Source organism: Squalius cephalus (assembly GCF_949319135.1).
Source record: "Squalius cephalus genome assembly, chromosome: 1".
NCBI lineage: Eukaryota > Metazoa > Chordata > Actinopteri > Cypriniformes > Leuciscidae > Squalius > Squalius cephalus.
The window spans coordinates 43,927,642-43,951,466 of NC_137122.1; the positions used below are offsets into that span (position 1 = coordinate 43,927,642).

General features: G+C 36.7%; 2 protein-coding genes across 2 annotated transcripts in view; one reads left to right on the plus strand and one right to left on the minus strand.

Annotated features, from left to right (window-relative positions):
• Window positions 1-1,234: 1,234 nt before the first annotated feature.
• On the plus strand, window positions 1,235-5,150 carry LOC307170605 (uncharacterized protein). The gene is made up of 2 exons (XM_079891784.1): window positions 1,235-1,525; window positions 3,064-5,150. Exons 1-2 carry the CDS (start codon window positions 1,342-1,344, stop codon window positions 4,035-4,037), a joined length of 1,158 nt encoding a protein of 385 aa, XP_079747910.1. The 5' UTR covers window positions 1,235-1,341; the 3' UTR covers window positions 4,038-5,150.
• Window positions 5,151-6,631: 1,481 nt separating this feature from the next.
• Window positions 6,632-23,825, minus strand: part of doc2a (double C2-like domains, alpha) — a 41,681-nt gene continuing 24,487 nt past the window's right edge. The window contains exons 6-11 of the mRNA XM_079847987.1: window positions 23,562-23,688; window positions 19,014-19,073; window positions 10,806-10,990; window positions 9,970-10,051; window positions 8,804-8,900; window positions 6,632-7,712 (exon numbers count right to left, since the gene is read on the minus strand). Coding sequence (XP_079704113.1) covers window positions 7,576-7,712; window positions 8,804-8,900; window positions 9,970-10,051; window positions 10,806-10,990; window positions 19,014-19,073; window positions 23,562-23,688 — 688 coding nt within the window. The 3' untranslated portion in view covers window positions 6,632-7,575. The remainder of the gene's footprint in view (window positions 7,713-8,803; window positions 8,901-9,969; window positions 10,052-10,805; window positions 10,991-19,013; window positions 19,074-23,561; window positions 23,689-23,825) is intronic.

A 23,825-nucleotide genomic window follows, 5' to 3' on the forward strand; every position in this document is an offset into this window, starting at 1 on the left:
GCTGAGTCATTATTACGAGAATGTTTCTCATTATTATGACTTACAAAATCGTATTTTCACAACTGCGGAAATGGGCAAAAATACATTATTACTAAAAAAAAATCTCATAATGAGAAACTTTCTCGAAATAATGACTTAGTTTTTCATTAAAACACTTTCTCATAATAATGACTTGGTTTCCCATAACAATGACTTACTGTAGCTTCTCATAATAACAAGAAACGTTCTCATAACAATGACTCAGGGTGATTATACGACAACGATACAAAAAAGGAGTTGTATAAACGGCCCCGTAGTTTCTCAAAATAACGAGAAACTTTCTCAATAATGACTTAAATTCTCATAATAATGACTCATTTCGCACAATACCACAAAACCTTCTTATAATGACCTATTTTCTCGTAATAATAACTTAGTTTCTCATGATAATGACTTTGGCCTGGTTCCACAGACAGGGTTTAGATTAAGCCAGGATTAGGCCTTAGTTCAATTAGGGCATTTAAGTAGCCTAGCTTTTATAAACGTGCCTTAAAAAATATTTTAATATGCCAGTGCAAGTTGTTTTCAGTTAAAACAGCTAAAACATGCATTTTAGTCTTACTATGCTTAAGCCTTTTCTGTGAAACTGGGCATTTGTTTCCTATAATAATGATAAATTGTCTCATAATAACGACTTTGTTTCTCATAATAACAAGAAGATTTCTCATAATAATGAGATAAAAAATATAATAGGCCTAATTATGACCAGGTCATAATTATGAGAATGTTTCTCATTATTATGAGATGTTAAGTAATGATCATGAGGAAGTTTTACATTATGAGATAAGTCATTATTATGTGAAGGTTTCTCATTATTGACTTACAGAATAATATTTAAAAAAATGTACAGTGACATGGGAACTATAATATTTCTCCAAAACATCATGGTCAGTCAGACACAAATAAAAAAATGGCTTTCTTGCAACTATTAATGCACAGAAACGTTCAGAAATGTTCTTCAACTGTTTGAAGGAAATCTCTGATTCGTTTGAAGGAATTCCCTGATCTATGAATTTATGGTTTTATGCTAGTAACATCAACTGTGGCAACTTTAGTGTTTTGGTGGAAATGATGGTAGGCTATAACTATCCAGTACCATCTTCTCACAGTGGTAGTGTGAAGGGCACTGCCTTTTCTGTCCTTACCACTCCTCTCCTTTGGTAGGCGCTGAATCAGTTTATTTCTGTGGTTAAGAGGAACAAATACGTGGTCATATGACCACAGGGAAGAGTGTTGTTTACATTCTGTCTTACTTGGACGCCGAACATAAAATAAGTGCATTTACTGCGAAACAACGTCAAGATGACGAAGCTGCAGGTCATCAACACGTTTCTGACGGAGCGCTTGATGGCGGCGCTCAATGAAATCATGGACATGATCGGCGGGACTGTCCTGCAGTATGAGGAAGAGCTGGACAGCGTGCAGAAGGACAACGAGTATCTGAGACGGAGACTGAAGGAGATTGAGAAAATCGTTGAGTCAATCGGTACATAGCCCTTTCATAATAATAATAACAATAAAAAAGTGTTTTGTCGATAACAGCCAGCGGTTTATTTAACTTAGCTACTTCCCTTACACATATTACCATGGAAACTACGGTTTCTGCCATGGTAACAGTAAAATACATCAGCCAACCCTATCATTAAAAAGGTAAACACAATGACAGAAAGACTACATTTTGAATGAGATCTTATATAAATGCATTTGACAGTAGTAACTAGTAGGCCTAATTTTGCGGAAACAATGGTTACAATGTCATTGTAAGGTTTTGCATGGACAGTTATAAACCAATAAATAAACAAATATTAATTACAAATAGTATGTATAATGTTTTATAACAATATGAATACATCAATATCACCACAAATTAATCACGTACACCAATTTTACACAATAAAACTTGTAACTCGTTGTTTTGTATAATTATTTCAGAACAATATAAGTCTTCAAAAAAAGTCCTCATGAAATAACACAGAGGAAATTATGGGAATTATGTAGTGATTGAACATTGAAAACAGACCAAAACAATTTTTACTTTTCAAAATTGCCTTACCTTGTCTAGCTGTTGTACGCACTTATTCACGAGTTGTTTCCTTGGATGTTATTTTTACTAGTTCCCATGTATGCTGGTTACTTGTTGACTGTTGACTTCACTATATGGTTCAACTTATCTACTAAAAAATGATCACTACATGGTCAAATGATTGTAATGCTTATGTCCATACAACATTTCAAAATTCTCCTGGATAGCCACCAGTATTGTCAAAGGAGTGCCTTAAAATATTGTACTAAATATTTTAGATACAAATATTGTACCAACTAAAATGTTAATATTTAAGATTTTGCTCATGATCATATGAAATTGGACACTCAATACTTATGTTTTAAGATCAAGATTTATAGGTGTAAATAAGGGCACAAAACCACCCATGTCTAGAAATATTTCACTTAAAGGGCCTGTTGTGAAAATATTTGTACATGAAACCATTTGCACTTGAAGGAACACATTTTTCTGTGTATCTTAAACTGAAACATAAAAAATGTATAATCTGTGAGACATAAAAACTTTAAAGGTCTTTAAAAAAAACCATACATTCACTTTAGTGTGTCCAAATGTCTGACTGGAATTGTTTATAGGAACTTACATTTGTTGTAAAAAGTTTGAATCTGGAGTAGTTTTAGATGAAATTTTAAAATCTAAACTCATTTTAAATGGCTAGACCTCATACATTTTCCTACTTTATAAATGATTTCAGAGGAAATCACACACTGCCAGACATTCAAGTTGGTCCGACACAACAAACTCGCACAGAAACACGGAGATGCACGACAAATGAAAACAATATGTGTTCTAAAATCCGATCAAAATATCAAGCACGTCCGACTGGATGGAATCAGAGTCTGTGAAAATCATAAACCACACGATATTCTGTGAAATTGGTCAACTCCTAGTAACCAAAATGAGTTAAGTGTCTTAGATACTATGTTTCCACCTGATCTCCTCAGACCCTTCATCTTTTACAGGTCCAGCCGCTTCAAATCCTGCACCATCATCTCCACCTCTTCATCTAAAGTGGACCTCTAGCGTTGAGACGGAAACAATGCCTACAGAGATCTATCAGAACCAGGTACAAAATGAACAGCCCACCGGGACGAAAGTGGAAGAGTTCTCCAGCCATGCGCTTCTGATGACCGAATCAGACTTTGAGTTACCTTGTCCCACAATACCAAACACACTGGCTCAGACAGATCAAGACTTTGAGACATCCACTGTAAATGAATTACCTTGTGGTGTCAAAACTGAGCCTTTTGAAAGCCTCAATTCACAATCCACCCATGCTAACACATCCGTCTACAGTCCATTACCTCATTGCTCTGCTCAGTTACCAGCTTCTACTGATATTACTCACAAGTCTGATCCTAAAGTTTTCAATACATCGAATTCCTCTCAACTACAAGCAGCTAAACGTATAAAGCTAAAGGCTAAAACCTTGCAAGTGTCCATCAGTACAATTAGCCCGAATGTGTCAAAGACCACTTGTCCTGAGTCAGGCATAGCTCACGTCAACTACAACACCGCTCATCAAAACACAGACTTCGGATCAGTCAGGAACGACACTATTAACAGCAACGGTCATCTCGGTATACATGTAGCTAACGTTGGGGTCAATCCCCTACGTCACGCAGCGTTCAGCAGAGAAGTCAGGCAGTGTAGGGCAAAAGGACGAGGACGAGGAAGAGGTCCTGAGACGCATGTTTGCCCACAGTGTGGAAAACTTTTCCCTCATCACTCACGCCTAAAGGTTCACATGCTCATTCACACAGGGGAGAAGCCGTACGCTTGCGCCCAGTGCGGGAAACGCTTCAACAACGACGGGACTCTGAGGAACCACAGCCGAGTGCATCTGCAGCTACGTCTGTTTGACTGTCCGGTGTGCGCGCGTAGCTTTAAGGATGCCTACACCTGTCGGAATCACATGCGTGTTCATAATAGGTGAGGCAATGGTGCTTCTGCCTCAGCAGGAACAATTTGAAAGAACTTAAGCTAATGAAAGAATCATGGGACGGTTCCCCTGTTCACAGTTTTCCTGCTCCTGATCGCTGAACATCAGAGTTGAATCAGCTGTTCTAGATTATAGAGACATCTAAAATGTGCCATGCTGGGCAGGATTGAGACACGCTGAAGAATTTAAGTCACATGATGATGTCCTCAGAAGACCTTTTGAGTACAGTGTTTGATGGTGGTGTTGAAATTCATTTTATGTTCCTGTTGTGTGCCCTGCCATCAGACCAGTAGGATGCAACAAACAAGTGCCAGTGTCGTCAACTGTTTTCTGCTTCTTTTAATATGCTAAATTAAATGGTTTGATTTATAGATTTTATTGAGTGTTTACTCTTTTGGATTTCTCTATCAGCAGGTAGAGAGGTCTCAAGAATTATTTGGGCAATTGTGTAAAACACATTATTTCAATGAAGGCCCACTCTTCTCAAAATGTTGTTTTTACTGTACTTAAAGGGATAGTCCACCCAAAAAAGTGTTTCATCATTTACTCACCCTCATGTTGTTCCAAACCTGCTTGACTTTCTTTCTTCTGTGGAATATAATAGAAGATATTTTGAAGAATGTTGGTAACTAACTAATCAAACAGTTTGGGTTCCCATTGACAAAAAAAATAGAATAGAAGTCAATGGGAACCAAAACGGTTTGATTACCAACATTCTTCAAAATATCATCTATTATATAACATGGGTGAGTAAATGATGACAATTTAGATTTTGGGGTGGACAATCCCTTAAATACCTGAACAAGTATATCAAGTTCTTCAGGGTCACTTGGACATTTTAGGTAGGGTTTAACTTTACTCTATGGGAAGGTGATCATTATATATGCTTAAGGCTTGTATTTCTTGAATTTTCAGTTCAAAGTTGTTTGGGGCAAAAGAAAAAAAAAGAAGAGGAATGGTCCCATTAGTTCCCACCAGGTGGCGATGTTGAGCATTTTTTGGAAGAGGAAGTGTACAAGGAGTCCTTGGAGTCTTTTTTTGCTGAAAATGTCAGTACTAATGTTGATATCTAATTTAAACACGTGGATATATGAAACTACTTTTTTAAACGACGTTTCATCTTAAAAAATGTCTCCATTGTCTACAACAATATCTGAATAATTTACAGAAAAGAGTGATAAAATAATTATAGTTCAAATTAAAATAATTACGTTTCAGAATTCCAGAGCTGAGTGTTCTTCTGGAATCATTAAACCAATTAGTTTGCATGCGTTTTCCTGTTGTGCATGATTAACATGTCTAGAAATCACTTTCACAGTTTGGCTGCTTCTTACAGTTTTTCTGAGACAGTAAGGTTTAAGGAGACAGGAAATAGATATATATATATTTTTTTAGCTGTTTTAGACTATTTTAATGCTTGTTTTGTATTATTTTAAGTCATCCTGAGGCCCACCTGTTGTTCCAAACCTGCTGACTTTCTCCTGTGCAGCACAAAATGAGTTATAGCGGAAAGGTCATAGAATGAACGTGGATGGTGACTATGATTGTCAAGTAATATTTTCAAGGTAATATTTTTAGGGAAAGCTGTACATTTTGGCATCAAAAGACTTGCGCATATATGAGATATATGGGATACTTTTGTGGTGCTTGTTTGTCATTTTTAGTGCTCGGCAGCCCCTGATCCCCGTCCACTTGTATGGACAAAGAGCAGCTTAGACATTCTGCTAAATATCTCCACATCAGAAAGAATGTTATAAAGGTTGAGAATGACATCAGGGTGAGTAAATGATTAAAGAATGCACATTTTTAGGTGAACTAACCCTTCTTTATATGTAAAATGTTCTGTGTTCTCTTTTAACAATCAATATGACTTGAGGGATAATCTTAATTTATTATGTAAAGTATCCATAATAATGGATTTATTAAGGAGTTTTTGGAGTTTTAAGGCTCAGTGGTTTAAAATAAGCCCAAACAACTACTTTTTTTTTGTCCTTTTAAGGACCCAGAGTTTCCAACGTCTTGGAAAAACCTGTACGGTGTGACGAAGCCTAATTTTAAAAGTGTTATTTTAGGCATTTTTAAAATGAATATACATTTTTCGTGTTATGGTAAGCTCTAAAACACTTTATCGGGTAGACATTTTTGAAGCCTGATTCTGCTCATCAGCTCCCTCTAAAATGTGCACTGTTGTAGTCAGTGGCCTGGGCTAGATATAGTGACATTTACCTCAGTCTGGTGTGCTGTTAAGTGGCCGTCTAATTAGCATTTTCTCATTGAACACATAATCAACCATATGCGTCTTGAAGAACCACAGAATCAGTGCAGTAGTTTTTCACAGGAGGAAAAGCTAATATTATCTAGGTTTGGAATCACATTTAGAGAATATTTTATTGCTTATAGGTGTAAAGATACCCAAATCCACAATCATTCGCCTTTGCGAATGAGATCATTTAGGTGAAGTGTGCTTATATTGAGTGGTGCACCATAATAGATGTTCTGCTTGCCGGAGCGATTACGAGTTGTAGTTATTGATATGTTTGCTTTTAGAGGATGCAGGGAAATGATGCACATCTTAAAGAGCAATGCATTTCAAATGTATTTCCAATTTGTACATAATCACTTCATATAAATGTAAACCACAAACCCTCAAGAATACAGCACTTTTTTTGGTACAAAACAACCAGACGAAACACACATGCGTACGCATGCAGACGCACTCCAGATACCCTTAGAATACGGCACATATAAACATTTGATTCCAAAAATATATCAAGTAATTAATGTATGCGATATCAAATTGTAGCATGTCCATAAAACCCCTTTTTAAAGAAAAGTAACAACTGGAAATTGAAAACTGCCATATCTGAGACCTTGGAAAACACAGTTGGTGCAAAGTAAAAAATGTAAACATTGCATCATGCTACAAAATGGATGGTCTATTTGTTAGTAGTACACATAAACCTGCTCTTCATGAAATTCCATTTCGTTTCAAATATGACTGACAACATTGTGAAGACTGGCCCTTAAGGACCTTCCCATGCTGTCATGGTGATACCATATGTGTATATCATTTTGATGCGTTTACACCAGGTAGTTTACATGCACCCCCGTGTTAAAACTTTGATAAATATGCGTCTTAGCTTTGTCTGCAAGCATCATGAAAGCACTGAACATTGAAATACATTATAATCGGTTAGTCAAAAAGAGAATTGTGCTACACAAGATTTCATAAGAGTAAAATGCACTTCAACGTTACAAAATGTGTAGAAAACACTTGCAGCAATGCAGCAATGAGCGAGAGAGAGAGAGAGAAGTGGGTGAAAGGGGTGGGGACTCGCTTTGAGTGACATCAAGTCAGAAGACAACTGGTGGCCCATCCTCCACCCTCCTTTTAAACAGCACAAAGTGTGTAATTTACGTCCAACATCTTAGTCCCTAGTTAGCTCATATAATTATCTCCATGTCCACCTCGAATCAATCAAATCCAATAACCTATCATGACTGATTTCCTTGTTCCTGGCAGGATTCTTCCTCAATCATGGCAGGTGGTCTGAGGCAGCTCATTGGCCAGAATATGCCAGCGCTCCACCCTCTGACCCTTGTTCCTCAAGCAGTCCATCCAGTGGCGAAGAGCATCTCCTTGGACGTGACAGCTCAGGCACACGCCACCTACCATTCAAGAATATAGTTTTTGTTGTGTAAGTACATGTCTTAATATCAAGGATGGATGGCTATGTTCAGAATGGTATACTAATGTACCGCTTACTGACTACTGCATAGTATACACTGTAAAAAAAAAAAAAAAAAAAATCAACTTAAAAAAGAAGTGTTCAGGCTGCCTTAAAATTTTAAGTTTAATCAACCTGAAATGGGAAAGTGTGCTAAGTGACAGATTGGATATTTGAGTTGACTAAACCTAAAATTGAGTAAGCATGAACACTTTCTTTTCTTTTCATTTTTTATTTATTTATTTTTTACAGTGTATGCTCAGAACTGCCTACTATTTAAAAATAGAATGTGAAACAACATTATACATGATGCATTTCAAACAGTTTTGTATGTTTAAATCTGCAAGTGTATGCAGTAATCATCTTAAAAATATTACTTTTTTGCATTTTTTGGGGATCTTATCAGTACCATGTCAGTTCTCAGCTGATATTAGATATTTGTTTGTTGTTAAATATAACTAAAGGCCTATTTTGGGATATTTCATTTTACATGCTAATTTTTTTTATTTAGGTTACCTTTGTTGTCATGCTTAATCTTTCAAAATAAAAATAATTTAATATCACAATCTCAAAATTATGTAGACTATGTGTAATTAAATTAAATTAATTTATAATAGTATAAAACTTTTCATTTAGCGTAAAATTCATCAGCCATAGCATGAAAATAAATATCAGCTTATTAGTTTTAACATTGTTGCTTCCCTACCAATTTTTTTTTTTTTTTTTTGTCTTGGCAGTCCTATCAAATAGTGAATTCAAGAATAGAAATGAATTTCTAGGTGTATGTCAGTGAAGATTATTATAACTTGTATCAAGCCTAAAATTTAAGCATGATTAGTAACATTTATTCATTATCAACATTCAACAATAATGTCTATTACACGGCTCTCTGCAATACTGCAATGCTCAAACACGTCTGTCTAGCGCATGTTTACACAGAAAAACAATAAAAAACTGCACAGTGGGACCCAAAAATGCCTTAGGTGGTTGCAAAAAAACAAACTGTTTTTAATCATAATTGCATGCTCTTACCTATGAAATCATTAGATCTTCCCAGGTCATAGTCCCATACCGTGACCTCCAGTGTCTTATGAACCAGATCAGATAGAGGGATCTCATAGAAAAACTCCTGTGGGTGGTAAAATATGATGTGGATTATTTCAGTAGTTCAATCGTTTAATTACATTATCAGAAGAATAGTTTAATAGACGATGCCTCTGTTTCTCATTTCATCAACCATTTGGCTTGGCCAAAATGTTATTTATTCATTGCCACTTTTAATTTTCCCCTAATTCATATTAAAGGACATTTTTAAACACTTAAGGATCTCATTTGCATCATCCTGACAGCTCAGAAGCAACGCAATGATCAAAATATTAAACAGCCTTCAAAAATATATTTCAAGAAACAAATGACATTTGGTAGTTCAGCCAAACAGATGTTCTAGTCTGGGATATCACACCCACTGACTGAAGCTTGGCGTATGCCAGAATAAAGGAAGAAAAAAAAACATTTATGCAATAGAAAGCAGTATATTCTAAACGGAGGCTCCTTTGTAGCAACGTGTCCAGGGTATACAAGTTAAATCATGCTGGGATCAAACCACTGGAACTTCCTCTTCTGACCTCTATCCATTCCTCTCTACTGAGCCAAAGGCAGACACACATGTTCAAACAGTTCATAAAAAGGAAATTGGAACATTTTCTAAATATAATACATCGAGGAGCGCTGTTATTCCTCCCAGGAATTTTCATCACCCTCATGAACCGTTTTAATACGATGTGATATTATGGTTTTGTTGAGAGGGCTCCCGTGGAGCAGAGGGCAGACCTGCTTTTAAGCAGATAGAGGTGTGTGAGATTGGAGCGAGCAGGAGTCTGAGCCAAGGAGTAATTATACGGCCAATCTGGGTGTGTATTACTTCTGAGTGAATGGAAACAAAACACTTAGCCTTACTGGCGACCGCCAACCACCCACATGACAGAGAGAGCGTGAGACAGACGGGAAGGAGGAGAGGGAAAAAAAAGAGAAACGGACATGACGGAAATGAAACGTACAACATGAAAAACAAAAGTGGGTTTAGGCGGGGGTCTTCTGGGAATATGAAGTGAGCAAAGACGCAGAGCAAAGGAATATTGGACCAGACATCTCATTAAGACTCAAAACACTTGACACACTCCCTGCCAGTTTATCCATACCTCATTGAATTCTGGGTTAAGAGTCTTTTTAATCACTGCCGTTTTGTGTTTGGATTTCTTCTTCACATCTGGCTTCAGGTATCTGGAAAGAGAAAGGCACACGGAGGAACAAAGTGAGAGCTGTAGGAAGAGCAGGACAGTGGGAGAGCAGGAGATTAAAACAAGCGGCGCTGCCGTCGCACAAATACGGAATGGACTCCGGACACATTCGTGCCAAGCTGTTTGCTTTTCGGCTTTTGCTGTGACATCCCACTGGCTTCCATAAAAATTTGATTTGCTTTATGTACTGCTGTTGACTCTTCCCCACCCTCTCCAAGACACATAGTTAGAATATGGCTTTGATCCTGAGGAAAAGAGAGAATGAGTATGTGTGTGTTTGTGAAAGGAATGGAGAGAGAGAGAAAGAGAGAGAGTGACTGGAAGGGACGTGAGCGTGGGTGGGGGACCTGTCTGTTCTTATGCCATTTTGCCTGGGGAGGAAGAACTGTTTGGGAGCGTTTATTTTAATACATGATGTGAGAAAAATAATGAGAGATTAGAGGGGGGCACAAATGAGAGCGTGAGATGCAAAGACACATCAGAGGAAAGACGTAGGACGTAGAGAGATTTTTTTTAGCCTTATTACACTATCTGTCTCTTTTATTCTCTCTATTTTTTACAGTTTCTCCTAATCGCTCTCTACGTCTGAGAACTGTTTATGTCACCTTCCTTCCAAACTGGTGTTCATTTCTTCTTTTCTGTGTTTCTCATGAGGCATCGAGATCCAAAGCAAGTGTGTTTTCGCTGAATGTCTGTGCTCTCTCAGTGTTTTTTTTTTTTTTTTGCAGAAGTCTCACATTTTCACATAGGGATCTGAGAAGCCGTTGACGTCCATGGCGGCCAGATGGGCACAGCGCAGCACTCCGACACACAAGCCGCCTCGTCGGCCCTCTCCTTCGCCCTCTGCAGGCGGGGTAAGGAACTGCAGTGAGATCAATATTCGGCCCCTCTCTTCCAAACTGGTCATTTGTTCATTCTCCCACTGCAAAAAAAAAAAAAAAAAAGAAAAAGAACATATGTATGTCAGATCCTAAAATGTATCTAGATTAGGCTTTTCTTGAAGAAAATACCAGTTGTTGCAAGTCAGCAAAAAAATAATGTTCTCAATTTTAGGTGGGCTTAGGTTTAAGGCTTAAATGATCCAGTGCAATGACACATGAAATGCCGCATCACATCTTGTTTGCAGTCGGTTACTCGAGAATCAGCAGTCAGGCAGCTATGTATGAAAACAAGACGCAGACAAAATTCTGTATGCAAATAAATGTAAGAAAGAAGACTAATCACAGTTCAGTGTGCAAATATTATGATGACACCATCGCTGTTGGTTACATTTCACCATTCTATGAATGTGTAAGACAATGGAATATTTTTCAACTTTAATCTTGAGCTGCCTCACACGAGTGAATTTGTGACTTGTGAATCAGTACCTCATGAATGTAAATTCGCACTAGCAAGGGCCTTGGTCTACTAAACAATGGAACACTGACGATTCAGTTTTCTGTAACATACATGGTTTTAAATGTTAAAGGTAGCTATTTAACTGTGTACATTACGGCAGGATCAGTGTATGGTCTGGTATAGTTTTTAGAATAATTAATTTTGTAGGAATTTTTGTGCATTTTGATGCCTTGGAGCAATTTTGACAATGGGACAGCCATAAAAATAGCTGACTCCCTAGGGTTGTGTACTTAAATTTCTTAACATATAAGTTTTTGATTGAAGGAACTACATTAAGCATTTAGTACCAGTGGTAAATTAGCGGTTTAGCACAAACCCCAGGAATATCAATACAGCTCTATCTTGCAAGCATTGTAATAAATCATCTATATTAAAAGTGACGGAGTAGGAGACTTGGTACAAGGCATACAACCGAACCAATGACAAGGACTCCCTCTGGGTAAAATCTGAGAATGTTCATCATGTAGAATAATTATAAACAGCTGGTTATGGCATGTCAGGATGTTAGTGTAATGTGACATCTATGCACTAGGCTCATTTTTAAATCATGGCAATCTGTTGTTTTGGAAAATTCAATAAAAATTATTTCCATAAAATATTGATTCTAATACAAGATGTTTATTCGGTCGTAAAATGGAAAATAACCATTTAAATTTTTGTAGTCTTCTGTAAATGCTCTATGATGAATTGTATGATTCATACTCATCCTCTACTACATGCAGACAGTCATTTATCACTCTCTCTTTCTGGTCTGTTGAGGCTCAGCTCAGCTTCAATGGCTCTCAAAGGGGGAAGGGGGAAGATCTAAGCACAGCTTCTTCAGGATTTTGAGATATGGAGACTTAATGAGACATAATTGTCTGATTCGGTGCAACGCTTGCGCGCGCGCACACACACACACACACACACACACACACACACACAGTAAGCCTCAGTAAGGCTCGAGAGAATCTTATTTAAATGCGCATTAATAATACATGCAGAGAATGCTCAAGTGTGACTGAATATGTAACACTTATACCACAAGAGCAACAATATTTACATGAAATATTCGATAAACCTTCTGTATGGGTTAAAACCATTTTTTTTCCTGTTACCTGGCTGAGTCAGGAGCTATAAATGATTGTAATGAGGAAGATCAAAGTTTAGACTGATGCAGAGATATAGAGGAAACACAATAAAGAGCACATCCATGTGTGTCATTTCTGTTGTAAAGTACAGTTTCATGTCTGCATGTCTAAATATATTAAAGTATAAAATAAATTTGAAAGATGTAAATGATATTAGTTCCTTTTTATCTTCTCTTAATTTCACACACAGGTAAATTGTATATAATTTCACTTTGATTTGAACAGATGCTGCTTTTTTAATTGCAATTTAATATTCAAGAAATATTACACGTGTTTCTTCATTTTTTTCCATTCCCTTATTAAAATAACTTTAAGAAACATGTTGGATTTTCTTGTATGCTCAATTTTTCTTTCCTATTTCTCTTATCCCTTACAGATAAATGCCAGATCCTTAATAAAATCATCCTCCAGGATGTGAAATCACTTTTGCTGGGAAAACAACAGCACAAACATAAGTAAGGACTAATAATGATTTGATTAATTCTGTTTTGTGGTTATAGTTGATTTGCCAGCATGATATAATACAAATAGTGAACTTACCAACAATGTAACTCTCAATCCCTCACTAAGCAATAATTAATCCTTATTTATTTCTACATGCCCAATCTGTTAGTTTCCATCCTGTTCTTTTTCTTGCTGTTGTGTAAGTAATCAAGGCATAATTAATACATTTTAATTGAGTTTCTGTTAGTCTGGTGTACCCCTTTGTCTTTTAGAAATACTTAGGCATATTCATTTTATAAAAGTTACGGAGCTAAAAAGTACTTCATAACAGGAATGACCAATATATATTTAAGCTAAAAAGGATTTCACATTCCACGTTTTCAGTGTGACATAACAGTGGAAATGCATTTACGAGGAAAGTGTAATATCTTTGCATATGAAAATTCACAAAGAGAGCCGTAAGCTTTAAATCTGTCTTTCATACTCTATTCCTGCCTTGCTTTGTTTTAAGCTGTCTGTGTCTCTCTCTCTTTTTCTCTCTCCCGGCCGCACCCACAGTAACCAGCTAAAGAACAGGATCAATAGGGTAATCATCACAGTGTCTCGCTCCCTCTGTTTGTTTTTCTAAAAAGAGCCTTGTTATTTCTAGTTCTTTACCTTGCACTTTGAAATTCTCCTTACAGCCCTGTTTGCCACATTGTTTGTGTGTGTGTGTGTTTGTGCAAGGGTTGCGGGTGTGTATGCCCATTAGTGAGAAGCATGCCATGCCAAACCTGTTTTCTGGCAAGCCTGATGTTTCATTAATATAATTGTGTGGGGATAGATACAGATAGAGAGTGAGAGTGTGTATGTGTGTGTGTGTGTGTGTGTGTGTGTGTGTGTGTGTGTGTGTGTGCGCGAGACAGAGCTGGAGTGAGTGAAAGTTGCTTCGCCAGACCTTCATTAAATTAACAGTGAGGAGACACATACAGATAGTGGGCAGAATGAGGGGCGACCCCTGTGTTATAAACAGACAACTCATAATGCAAACAGCGAGGAGAGCAACCCAGCTGCCAAATGCTCAAGAGACAGACAAAATAGCCGCACATATAATTCCCTGCCTCATGAGGTCAACTACACTAAGAATTGCCACTTTGACGTTGCTGTTAGTTGCAATTGTTGCGGTTTCACACCTACGTATTTGTACTTTAGGGCAAACATAAATATGCAATGTTAAGATAAAAATGCATACTTCGGGGTGGAAGAATTGATTTTGTTTCCAGTATTTGCATACATATCATATAATAGGTATGATAACGGGTGATGATGATTGGGGTGGTGATGGCGCAGTGGATAAGACACATGCCTTTGGTGTGAGAGACCCGGGTTCGAATCCACTGTGAGACACCAATGTGTCCCTGAGCAAGACACTTAACCCCTAGTTGCTCCAGAGGCGTGCGACCTCTGACATGTATAGCAATTGTAAGTCGCTTTGGATAAAAGCGTCAGCTAAATGAATAAATGTAAATGTAAATGAACGGTGTTTCAGTATAATCAATTAGCTCACTACAATAAAATGCAAACGTCATATAATAAGATTAGATGCTTTTGCTAGAAAATCTTTGATGCAAATGAGTTGCAAAGAAGCAGATGGTGGCATAGCAGTGGCTTTCCTCTGACAGTGCAAGTTTCTTCGACTCCTTAAAAATTCAATGGCATTTCAGAATGGGATAAATTCATTTAGCGCAGTTTAAATGCTGTAACATGAATTGCTTGGGTTTTTGGCTGCTGTGCTCCATGAAGTTTCAAACTAATGACCTCCATCATGCAGACTCACTAATGATAATGAGGGGGTGTATCCAGCAGGTAAACAGGTGTGCAGTGAGGCTGGGCACACGCACACACACGCGCACTCGCACAGCTTTCATATTCAGATTTGAGTGATTAGCAGCAGATGGCATGGCACCAGTCATCAGCCTCCACCAGAATCTGTATGTGTGCCAGTCATGACACCAAAACAAGAGCTTTAAATAAACATTGTGACTATTGCGCCATAAACTCTGTCTGTGATCCTACCTTCGTGACTGGAACTTGTTCTCTCTTTTTTCTTTTTATAACATTTCCAACTCTCAGTTGTATTCAACTCTCCTTTTTTTGAAAGGAATATTTCATCTAAAAATTTAAATTTTCATTTGTCATCAGGCTCTCCCTCATGGCTTTCCAAGCTGTAAGATATATATATATATATATATATATATATATATATATATATATATATATATATTATATATATAACACAAAAGGAAAAGTTTAGCAGAATGTCCAAGCTGTTCTTTTCAATACAACGAAATTAATGTAGTGAAAAAAATTAATGAAATGAAAGGCCACTTAGGTGTACTTAAAGAGAGTACACTTTAATGGCTTAAAATCTTAACAAAATTAAGAACACTTTTAAAAAGTATACTTTGTAATAATGTAATATTAAAAGTTTTATTTTAAAGCACATTTTAAATCATTATGTTCGAATAATCTTTTGTTGTGCTTTAAAGAAGTTCACTTATTTTGATGTGTTGACTAATATACTAAAGTGCATGTAAAGTACTTGATTATAATTTTAACTGTGGAGTGTTATTCGATATTTCATTTGAAGTTAATATAAATGTACTAAATTGTAACTTCATCATTACAAAGTGGAATTACAAATATATTTAAATACATGACACACATGACATTAATTACATGACAATACATTCTTGTCAGTACATTTGGCATGTATATATAGCCATATTTAACCATATTTCAAAGAAAATAGATGTAATTATGAACTCAAGTCCTATTTAAGTGTGTCAAAAAGCACTCTAAAGTTTAGCTAATTGCATTTTGTAATTTTTTTAGACATTTTTGGCATTTTTCAGAGGTCCATTGATTTACATATTATTCTAGATATTTGGGAAACAATCCATTATACCAGTTCCAAAAAGACCTAGTCCTCAAGAGTATAACGACTATCGCTCAGTCGCCTTAACCTGCGTTGTGATTAAATGTTTGGCGAGGATCATGGTGTGGAAGCTTAAGGAAGAGGTTAAGGACCTTCTTGATCCTTATCAGTTTGCCTATCAAATCAACAGGGGCAATGATGATGCTAACCTTACTGTGATGCATCATGTTTTAAAACATCTAGAGGATCCTAAGGCTTATGCCAGGTTGTTTTTTTCTTGATCTGAGCTCTGCTTTTAATACCGTGCAGCCACAACAAACCAAATAGTATGGCTATTAAATACCATTAAATGGTTCCATGCATTTCTTACTGGTAGGACTCAAGTTAGAGTCAATCAGACTCTTTCTGATTAGTATTGGTATCCCCCAGGGGTGTGTATGTTCACCACTCTTATTTACACTGTACACCAATGAATGTAGGACATCATCCTGGGTATATTGTCGTAAAATTCTCAGATGATACTGCCATTCTTGGTCTTCTGTATAAGGATAAGGTCATTCAACATTATACTACAGAGATTGCTAACTTTGTTACATGGAGTAAAGAACACAGTCTTGAAATTAACGTTAGAAAAACAAAGGAAATGATTTTTGATCCCAAATTAGTAGGCAACCACTCGCCTATCATGATTAACAATGACACATTAGACAAGTTGCTTCGTACAAATACTTAGGTTTGCTTATTGATAATAAACTTTCATGGGAGGTGCATGTGGATAATCTGTATCAAAAGGTGAAACAAAAAATGTACTTTTTATGGAGGCTTAGACTTTTTGGAGTTGCTCAGAGAGTCATGTTGCTGTTTTATCATGCCTGTATTGAATCCAGCTTACTGTATGGTATAGCGGCCTAGTTCAGTAATTTGACAGTTACTCCTAGATCTCAGTTGAACCATTTGGTGCGTACGGCAATGAAGGTGGTTGGTCTAGGGTATCACCCGCATCTTCAGTCTATTTTTAACAAACTTTTAAACAGGCAAGGGAAAGGACTCTGGACCCTTCTCATGTGCTTTATCCAGAATTCGAACCACTTCCATCTAGTCGACGTTTTCGTATCCCAAGGTTTAGGTATAACCACTATAAAAATTATTTTGTTCCTTTGGCTACAAAGAGAAGGGACAAAGAAAGTATTAAGTATCAATAATTTTATCCATTAAAACTCCTCTTTGATCACCAAAATTACATATTAAATTTTTTTTTCATGCCTTAAATAGCTTGAATGTAACTCTACACCCTTGCTTCATTTAGGATACACGGTTCTATGAATATGCAAATTAGCCCCACCTCCACTCACTCACACCAGCTCAGAGATCCACTCGCTGACGTGATTGGTTACAAGGTAGTTTGTGACGGCAGAAACACCAGCGATTTCAAACCACGTTTTTGAGACTGTATTTGGTTCACTGCAGTTTTAAAGAGAAAATACTCAGCAATGGTGTTGACTGTTGACTTATGAATTTGCACATGGTTTGTCTTAAAGAATATTATAAACACCACATATACATATAAACAACTTTTAAAGCTGGATTTTCACCACAGGGGGATTATTTGTAGGATTATTATTTCTGTAATAAGTACTCTTTTTAAAAGTATGCTAAAATGTACTTTTTTTCCCACAGGGGCACCTGTTATGCTGAAGTTTTCCAGGAATAATGACTTAAGTTTCAGTCTGTTCCCTAAACAAAGTTGTTGCATTTGCATTAAAATCTTGCCTAACATCTCCTTTTGTTCTCTACAGAAGAAAGTCAGATTTGGAACGGCATGAGGGTGAGTAAATGATTTAATTTGCTATAAAATTATTAAATTTTTTGAGTGAACTGTCCCATCATTTCATTTGGCCATCAATGTCTCTTTGATCCCTCTAAGCAGTTCAGCAGTTTTCCCCTGTCAGTTCTTGTTCTCTTCCTCCAGAGACCTGTGAGTGTGTGGTCTGTCACTCATCCAGCACCCTCTGTCCATTCATAACCCTGTAACCTCTCGCTCCCTCTTTCTTCATTTTCCCTATCTATGCCGTCTGTGGCTTTCTCCTGTCTTTTTCACATAATCGCTCCCCTTCCTTTGAAAATGTTATTATTCTGGTCTTCAGAAATCTCTGATGCTTTCAGGTGGGCGGCAAAGTGTTCTTCCGCCTCTGTCCTTTCAAATTTATCTTTTATCATTTTATTAATGACAAAAATGAGAAACAGAGCGAGGAATGTATATAAAATAAGTGTTTTTAGCAATAATCAAATGAATGAATGCGTAATTACAATGGGTAAACAGTAACCCTAATGTGGCTAGTGTCCATTTACACGCTTTCAGTACTGTTATACTGTCACCTAAATATTATTCATGAGCCAGGCTGATAAGATCTAAAATGCCCCCCCACCCCCCCTGGTTAAAACAAGAGAAATGGATTTGAATTCTTTCTCTCTCTCTGGCTCACTGTTCAGCAGCTTCTGTCGTGAAATTGTCAACACTGAGCATTGGCAACATAAGTGCTCTACTACAACACCAAGTAAAATAGAACCAATTGTATCTCATCTCTCTGGGGGCCACAATGCCGTTTAGCTAATCTTATCCGTAATTTATGGATGCCACATTCGTTCTTGTTGAGAGACAGAGAAGGGATTTGCTTTAAACACGGAAATGGGCAGATAGCACATCCACATGCCTGCCCTTTCCTTAACCGACCCCGTCCTCATCCTCCTTCTGTCCTTTTTACTTTCCGGTATTTCTCATCGTGGGGCGCCTAGCATGTTGAGAACAATTTTGGATGGTAATGAAAATGCTAATCAATTTCTTCCGTCCCACTTATCTTAATGTGCTCAATGTTCTTATTGAAATGCAAATGAGTTTAGATCCCAGTGTAAAAACATTTGAGTGTGAGAGCATTAATCAGCAGGCATTATTTAAAACGTCATTGCGAACTCTCATCCGGAAATGTCAGTGCTTTATTAATGGTCTTTCTCGCTGTGAGTGAGACGGAGAGAAAACAGGTGGTTTTGGGGTAGAGTACCTCTCGTAGGTAACAGGAAATCCCTCGCAGCGCTGCTCCCATGGCTGTAGGAGAGGGAAGCTGGAAGACACAGACATAAAGGAGACCGAGATGAAGAGAGCAGAGTGTCTGTATGTATTTTCCATTTGCTACATTCAAACAGTCAGTGTTTGGGAAAGATAACAGATGTTAAAATCAAGCTTCTTTTCTAATCTCGCAATAGCTGTGACTTTCTAACACTGATTAAAGTAAACAAGATAGTGACATTCGTAACTGAGGAAGGTATTATCACAACTGACAAGTTAATTAACCCTTAATCACTCTTTGGGGTCAATATGACCCCAATGGACTTTTCCTTCATTTTTTAAAAATGTTACCTTCATCTCAGGGGCATGAAACTCTGTGACTTTTCCTAAATAATCTATCTAAACATGCACAAAAAAACTGGGCTTGATTTGGTTGTTCTAAAGGTGTGTAAAAAAAATTTTACCTTTTAAGGTCTTTGGGGTCAAAATGACCCCACATTGAAAATGAATGGGAAAATGAAAAAAATTACTTTTTTTTATTTTGTTTGTCAAAAAAATAAAATTAAATCCATTATAAATCTGAAAATTTCTACATATAAACCAAGGTCTGGTCCTAGAGCATAAATAAAAAGTAGAACGAACTTTCTATCTCATACACACACACACACACACACACACAAACACATAAACAAACACACAAATGTATGTGTTTGCAACAGAGAGCATTTTTACAGAAATTGGCAAATAAAATAAACAAAACTGGCATAAATTTAAAAAAAATGTACATTTAAATCAAGGTCTGGTCCTAGAGCATAAACCCAAAGTGGAACGAACTTTCTATCTCATACACACACACACACAAACACACACAAACACACACAAACACACACATGTATGTCACTGCAACAGAGAGCATTTTTATAGAAATTGGCAAATAAAATAAATAAAACTGGCATAAATCTAAAAAAAATTTACATTTAAATCAAGGTCTGGTCCTAGAGCATAAACCCAAAGTGGAACAAACTTTCTATCTCATACACACACACACACAAACACACACAAACACACACGTGTATGTCCCTGCAACAGAGAGCATTTTTATAGAAATAGGCAAATAAAATAAACAAAACTGGCATAAATCTAAAAAAAATTACATTTAAATCAAGGTCTGGTCCTAGAGAATAAACCCAAAGTGGAACAAACTTTCTATCTCATACACACACTCACACAAACACACACAAACACACACATGTATGTCACTGCAACAGAGAGCATTTTTATAGAAATTGGCAAATAAAATCAAATAAACTGCCATAAATCTGAAAAATGTCACATATGCAACATGGAACAAGCTTGTACACACACACACACACACACACCCCCACACACACACACACACACCCACACACACACCACAGTCATGTCATAGTGGTGACTTGTAATGGTTCTGCAAATGTATGTATAATAATTTGCAAAAGCAGATAATTCAAAATATATCAGAAAACAACAAATTCTAACTCTGACAAAAATACAGATTTTTTATGTATTTCAAAATGTTTAAATAAATATTCACAAAATATATATCATAAAGTTGTGAGGAGAAGTTGAAGCATCAAGAACAATGAAGTGAAAATGAATGAGTCTCTATGGCCCTCTATTGGATATATGTGGTCATTGCACTTTCTTTCTTTAATTATAATTTCTAAAGTTTTTCCACAAACCAGCAGATGTCAGTATTCTATCCCTTACACATAGAGCAATGTCCAAAAACTATTTAGATTTAATTAAGATCATCATTTAAGTGATTTTTTCTTTAAAAAATCATTTTTCATGAGACAATTTATGGCCTAGTTATGTAATTGTGCAGTAAATAGGTAAAAAAATTCAAAATTTCCACAAAAACACAGCATAAATGTATAGTTGAGAAGTAAATAAAAAAAATGATATATAGTTTCCATATAAAAAATGTATATTTCCTTATGCAATCGCTCTTTAAAAGTTTGGGGTCAAAATGACCCCAAAGACCTTAAGTGTTGTCCTTTTTTAGGAGTGATTAAGGGTTAATAAACCTGTCCAGTCCAGGTGCAAGTTCATCCATCAATTCTAAATGAACCAAAATCAACTTGGAATGCATTTCCTTTTTTCGGAGTGTCTATTTACACTAAGTGCAAATAGCCCACCTTGTTGGCAAAGGGTATTTACACTAACTCCGCCCACTGACGTCTGGACAAAATTGCAGAAGATGTAGGACTGTCAACATTAGAAATAGTGGAGGGGTAGGATCCGACCAGAGTTCGAATCTGCCTTTTGCCGAACTCGCTCTACTCCCTTTTCCCATCACATATCAGATCGGAAAGGCATTTATTTTAAATGAAGAAAATATTAGAAATAAAGTGCCTAACGTGTGTTTAATAATAAAGTGTTTATTGGTTAGGGGTAGGTGTAGGGAGGGCTTTATTGTGCCAATAAGGCGGCTTCCATTTAATAATTTTAATAAATATAATCATTTACACTCTGTTATTATTGCATACCGTTTAATGTACAATAACACTGCAAATAAGTGCAAATAATATCTGCGACCATTTATACGTATAAATAGCATCTAACTACTATTTACACTTATTGCAAAGAATATACTGCTATTTTTACATAGTGTAAATGGAAAATATTGCTATTTAAACTAAGTGTAAATAGCAGCTATCGCTATATGTACTGTACTTAGTGGAAATAGCTGCTGCCTTTATTTCTTGCTAAGTGTACAGCGTAGCATTTGAGTCACGCCCTGGCCGCAAAACGGATGGAAGCAGCTCCGATGGAAAGACAGAAGTAGATGTAAAATCTTTGGAATCTCCTCCTATTAGTGGATTAGTATTTGTTTTTGGTGTTATGGAAGATCCCTCAAGGCAGTTCCATTGGATTTTTATGGGTACTTGATGGTGATATTTCCAACATGACTTGCATTCACCTTGAATCTGTCTTAATCAAGATACTTCTTGACAGGTTAGCTTCTGTTGGTATTACTGGCACTGCTCTGTCTTGGTTTAGGTCATATCTATCTGGACGCAGTCAGCGTATTCAATTAAAAGGTTTTCGATCAAGAACATCTACAGTCACCACTGGTGTTCCCCAGGGTTCTGTCTTGGGCCCGCTTCTTTTCATTATTAATATGCTCCCTCTTGGTTATATTTTGAGGAAATATGGTATTAATTTTCACTGTTATGCGGATGACACCCAACTTTACCTGTCTGCCAAACCCACTGGTTCTTTTCCACCACCATCTTTGTCCAGCTGTTTAGCTGAAATTAAAGATGGGCTTTCAGCTAACTTCTTGAAGGTAAATGGCAACAAAACTGAGGCTTTGCTTGTTGGCACATCTGTTGTGTCTAAATCTAATTGTTTTTCTTTGTACATTGTACAATACTGCAATCGGTCCTTCTTCACAGGTTAAAAGTTTGGGTGTCATCATGGATAGCACACTATCCTTTGAAGCTCAAATTAACAATATCACGCGGATTGCATACTTCCACTTGTGTAATATTAACCGTCTCCGTCCCTTTCTTTCAAATAATAATACTGCAGTTCTCATTCACGCACTAGTCACTTCACGTATAGACTACTGGAATGCTCTTCTCACAGGTGTTCCCTCCAAATTGCTACATAAGCTTCAGTGGGTTCAGAATTCTGCAGCTCGTGTTCTATCAAGAACACCTTCTACTGAGCACATTTCTACAGTTCTTTAGCAATTGCTCTGGCTTCCAGTAAAGTATAGAGTTGAATTCAAGATACTTGCTACTTATAAGGCACTTCATAATCTTGCACCCCAATACCTTACACAACTTCTTCATGTTTACACTCCTTCACGTGCTCTCAGATCTTCATCTTCAATTTCTCTTGTGGTACCTCGGATTCGACTAACTACCATGGGTGCTAGATCTTTTAGTCATGCTGCCGCCCACCTATGGAACTCTCTTCCCCTTGATGTTCGCAATAGCGATTGCTTGTTGACTTTTAAAACACGTCTTAAGACATATCTTTTTATACAAGCTTTTTTATAACATGTTGTATTGAGTCTTTAATGCACTTTATCTGTATATGCGGCTTGTTTTTTGTGTGTATTGTCTTATGCAGTTACCTGTATATTGCTTGTGAGGTGACCTTGGGTGTTATGAAAGGCTCCATTAAATAAAATGCATTATTATTATTATTATTAATCATTAAATTAACATGAAAATGTGTTAATTTACATGTTGTATAATACATATCACATTATATTATCAAATCATAAAATGTTCAAATTAGATATTTCCTTTTCTCTGTGTTGTTAACAGGTTTAAGCAAAATTTACTGAATTCAATTAAAAGAAATTGAACACAGGTAATGCATTCTAAAAAATTAGTTTCTATCTATCTACAACAATAACTGGTTAAGAAAAGTTCAATTGATTTGCTAGAGCAAGCTTATATTAATTAGATTTAGATCAGGCACTGATCACAATGACGTGACATTTAGACTCAAACTGACTGTGTGTGTATGTGTGTCTTACAGGTGGTGGATGTTCTAAACAGGTGTAGAAACGTTTTGTCTGGTCTGGTTTCACACGTCGTAGGGCCACTCGAGACTCTCCAATAAACTCATTATGAGTCAGTTTATCCTCATCGCACACCGATAACCTGAGAAAAACAACAACAAAAACATAAAAAAAGAGAGTGAGAGAATGATTCAGTTATACTGGAAGGAGAGCAAAGGTAAACATTAAAGTTGTAAATGTAGTATGGGCGGAAGTGATAAAAAAGGCTATAAAAATACC